General features: G+C 39.0%; 1 protein-coding gene across 1 annotated transcript; it reads left to right on the plus strand.

Annotated features, from left to right (window-relative positions):
• The first annotated feature begins 1,460 nt into the window (after nt 1–1,460).
• On the plus strand, nt 1,461–2,720 carry LOC145414608 (uncharacterized). Its single transcript, XM_080284135.1, has one exon. It carries the CDS (start codon nt 1,461–1,463, stop codon nt 2,718–2,720), a length of 1,260 nt encoding a protein of 419 aa, XP_080140261.1.
• Nucleotides 2,721–4,740: the final 2,020 nt, after the last annotated feature.

The following is a 4,740-nucleotide window of genomic DNA, read 5'->3' on the forward strand; positions in this document are numbered from 1 at the left end:
GTAATCATGAGTGAGCGAGCGCAACAAGCAAAGCGATGTTTACCCTACGTTCACTTGAGAAATGAGCGACCCGACATGACATGGCCAGACCCCAATGGTTTTCAGAGGTTAATAACTTTTGTCTATGTGAAACAGAGAAGATATTCTTTCAGCAGGTAGTAGATGCATTTAATGGATTTTGTTTTTAGCTATATGTTTACATCTGAGACCAAGGAAACACCTTGGAAACCCAGCTTTCCAAGATAATGTACCGAGGGCTTCAATTGGCAAGCTCCACTATGACATCGAATTAAAAAATATTTCCTGTTGTAACTATGTTTTCTTACATGAATTCTAAGAATTAAATGTTGGACATTAAGCTCATAATTTTACAGGAACGTTTTTTTTTTTTTTTTTTCTATGTTTAGGGGGTGAAATCAGCAAGGGAGATGGCCCCATTCCTGAGATTTATCATGCAATCAATAGCCAGGCATTTGCCAATGCAATTAGCTGACATGGCAAGTCGGGAGCAAAGACTTGAACATTGCACGTGTGATATATGCTATGGCGCCCCGCTCTATACACATCCATAGAGAAAACGTGAGAAAGTAAAAATTTTAGCTCAGTTATTCTTCTGTTTTTGCTCAACTACTCACCAGAAATGTTGAAAGTTTACACCAAGATGAAATTATTCTGATAGGCATATGTACAAACACTTGCTTGCTCGTCACATGCTCACAGAGTGCGTTTTACTGGTATGCATGTTTCTATATAAAACAAGAAAGTTAAAACTATGAAACGACATGACAGCATCAGATCATCATGGCGTTTTGTTCTCATGCACTGCAAACTATTTTTTTTTCTAATGCCATTTTTAAATATTTACCAGCAGCTTTCTACTCATGATTCTTGGTAAACTTTGCGGAAAAACAGGACCACTGTAATTTGCCATTTCTTCTTCTTCTTCTTCTTCTTTTTTACTTTACCTTACTTCTTCATGGAATTCTTCAAGTATTATCCAGTTGCGTGTTCAAGCTGTAGTATATTACTGTTACACTTTATACGTATGTCCTTTAAACGAAGGATCCCTTTTGTTTTGAACAAAGGCGCATGCGCGCTGAGTCCTGGCCTCGTGCTCGGTTGTATACTTCACCTTCCTCCTAAGAACCTTAGAATATTACATAGGCGACAAGGATGGGATCTCCGTGTGCATCCCCCGCATTCCCGAAGGTATAGGCTGTGTTAATCTGTACTGGGCTTACTGGCGGATTGTGTGTACGAGTGGTTAGAAGAGAATCACTGAGGAGTCGGAACCAGCCATGGCGGGGCAAGGCAGCTAGATAGGACGCCTGTGCGCTTTTGATGAGACGAAAGATTTCGCCTCTTACTGTGACCGGATGGAGTTGTTTTTCGTAGCAAACGGACTCACATCCGACGAGGAGGCAGAGAGTCAACAAAGGAGGGCAATATTTCTAACAGAGATGGGCCCTTCAGTATATGGTACTTTGTCAAATTTACTAGCACCAAAGAAACCTAGGGACACTCCACTGAAAGAGATAATGGAGACTTTGAAGAAACACTATGATCCAGCCCCTCTAGAGATTGCTGCGAGCTACAAACTTGGCTCTAGGAATAGAGAGAAGGATGAGAGTGTGAGTGATTACATAGTGGCTTTAAAAAAGTTGTCTATTAATTGTAATTTTGGTTCATTTTTAGACAGGGCACTGAAAGATAGGTTTGTGGTAGGATTAAATTATGGAAACATCCAGAATAAGTTGATGAATACAGAGAACTTAACATTTGATAAGGCATGTCAGTTGTCCTTAACAATGGAAGCTGCAGAAAGAAACACAAAGGAATTCTCGAGTGATGAAGTGCCTCATAATGATGGACGTATTTGCAATGTAACCAAGGGTTCAGATATGACAGAGGAAATACATAAAATTGAAAGAGGAAAGGTGAGAGAGCACGAAGGTCGGTTGAAATACCAGAGCAGAAGTACAGATGCTGTTAAATGTAACAGATGTTTAGGGCCACATTATGCAACAAACTGTAGGATGAAGAATGTAAAATGTTTCAAGTGTAACAGAGTAGGTCATATTGCAGCAGCTTGTCACAGTGCTGAAAAACATAACAGAGGGAAAATCCAGAATGTTGGCTGTGACAGTGAGGATGATAGTGACATGGGCAATGTTAATTCATTATATGCAACAAAGGTCAAGAACTCTAAGTTTCAGTATTCAGTAGATGTGATGATTAATGGGAAAAATGTGAATATGGAAGTCGACACTGCTGCGGATCTCTCAATTATGAGTAAGGATGTTTATGAGAAATTGTTCAAGTCAGTCCAACTTCAGAAAACCAATGTTAAACTAAGAACCTATACAGGTGAAGCATTAGAACTTGAAGGACAATTCACCTGTGATGTCAAATACAATGATCAAAACGAAAATTTAATAATGATCGTAGTTAAAGACAAAGGTAAACCGTCACTGTTAGGCAAGAACTGGTTAAGTACACTGAAGTTGGACTGGCATAAGATATCTGATGTTCACAAGGTAACAATGGATGTTGAAGGTGAGGTACAGTCACTTTTAAAAGAGCATTCCAAGTTGTTTGAGGACTCTTATGAGGGAATCAAGGATTATGAAGCTCACATAACGGTTTCAGAAAATGTAAAGCTAGTGTTCTGCAAGGCGAGATCTGTACAGTATACCCTTAAAGGTGAAGTAGAGAGTTGAAAAAGTTAGAGAGAAATAAGGAACTAGCAAAAACAGACAAAAGTGACTGGGCCTCTCCACTGGTGATTGTTCCTAAGCCAGACAAGTCTGTGAGGCTGTGTGGGGATTATAAAATTACAGTAAATCAAGCAGTTGTTGATGAACAATATCCCCTCCCAACTTCACAAGACTTGTTTGCTGCATTGTCTGGAGGAAAAATCTTCACAAAACTGGATATGTCTCATGCTTCCGCACAAGTCAACGTTGACGAAGAGAGTCAAAAGTACTTAACAGTTAACACACACAAAGGGTTGTACAAATACTTAAAATTGCCCTATGGAATTAAGTCTTCACCAAAGATCTTTCAGAAAATTATGGACTCTATTCTAGATGTCACTGAGGGTATTTTGTGCCAACACGATGATTTGCTGATTGCAAGTAGAATCTGAGCACCTAGAAACTCTTGAGAGGGTGTTTAGTAGGCTGAATCAACATAATGTAAGTCTGAATCAAAAGAAGTGTCAATTCTTAGTCAAGGAAGTCACCTACTTAGGGGGATAGGACTTTGGCTAAAGTAATGCATTACACAATCCATGGATGGTGTAGTGAGAAAGAAGTAATAGATGAGCTGAAGTCATATTATTTTAGACTGTTGGAGATGTCAGTTGAACAAGGGTGCTTGTTATGGGGTATGAGAGTTATCATACCTAATATCTATCAGACATGTATGTTGAAAGAACTTCATGTTGAACATCCTGGTGTATGTTCAATGAAAGCTTTAGGCAGGAGTTTCATGTGGTGGCCTAAAATGGATGAAGCAATTGAACGGGTTGTCAAGCAATGTTCAGTATGTCAAAAAGTGAGAAGTTTGCCACCTAAAGGTCCTCTCACACCATGGGGATGGCCTACACGCCCATTTCAACGGGTACATATTGACTTCTGTGAACAGGGAGGTGACAAATTTCTGATACAGGTGGATAGTCATTCTAAGTGGATTGATGTAAAACCCATGCACAGTACCACAGCACAATGCACTATGGATGATCTCAGGTTAATCTTTGCAGAACATGGCCTACCAGAAATAATATCAGACAATGACCCACCATTCCAGTCAATAGAGTTTCAAAATTTCACAAAAATGAATGGTATCAAGCACATATTGGTACCCTCTTACCATTCAGCCTCTAATGGGGCAGCAGAACGTACTGTGTATGTGGTCAAGGAAACTTTAATCAAACAAGTTATTGAGGGTGCAAAAACAAAAGTGTCAAACATAGACTAGCCAGGTTTCTGTTAAGTTACCGAACTATTCCACATAGCACAACCAATTGCACTCCTGCAGAATTAATGGTAAAAAGACAACTAAGGACAAGGCTTAGCATGGTGACACCAAATTTAGCAACAAGTGTTGAAATGAAACAAGAAAAGCAAAAGCTTTATTATGATGGGAAGCATGAGAGTGAACGAATGTTCAATGCTGGAGATAAAGTCCAAGTCAAAAACAATTCTGTGAGGAGAGGAAGTGCAGAGAAGTGGCTGTTTGGAGTGGTGGAAAAAGTCCTAGGCTATAGAACCCTGCTAGTGAAGGTACGTAATGTACTAAAAACAGTCCATGTGGATCATGTTATTCAAGATCATGACTATCATAATTGTAATGAGGAAATTGATCCACCATACACTGATGAAGCACATATATATACTGATGATCATGATGTCAGTGATGAGTCAGAGACCACAAACAATTCAGAAATAAATGTATATTTGCCATGTGAACAGTTACCTGCACAAAGTAATTCTGAGTCACCAGAGAAAGTGCAGACTCCTGTGTTGAGGAAATCTGGTAGAACCATAAAGCCTGTAAACAGGCTTGATATGTAGTCACAATATTTCATTCTCTGAGGCAGAATTAAATGCCCTTTTTGTGCCATTTTAGTTTAGTGAAAGATAAAAATGTTTAAATTAAGTGTTCTTTTGTGCCATTTAAGTTTACTGAAAGATAAAAATGTTTCTTCTTTTTTTTTAAGGGGAAGTGATGTAGTAT

The sequence above is a fragment of the Coenobita brevimanus genome, chromosome 100 (genome assembly GCF_032717465.1).
Source record: "Coenobita brevimanus isolate Jiangsu-jjx chromosome 100, ASM3271746v2, whole genome shotgun sequence".
NCBI lineage: Eukaryota > Metazoa > Arthropoda > Malacostraca > Decapoda > Coenobitidae > Coenobita > Coenobita brevimanus.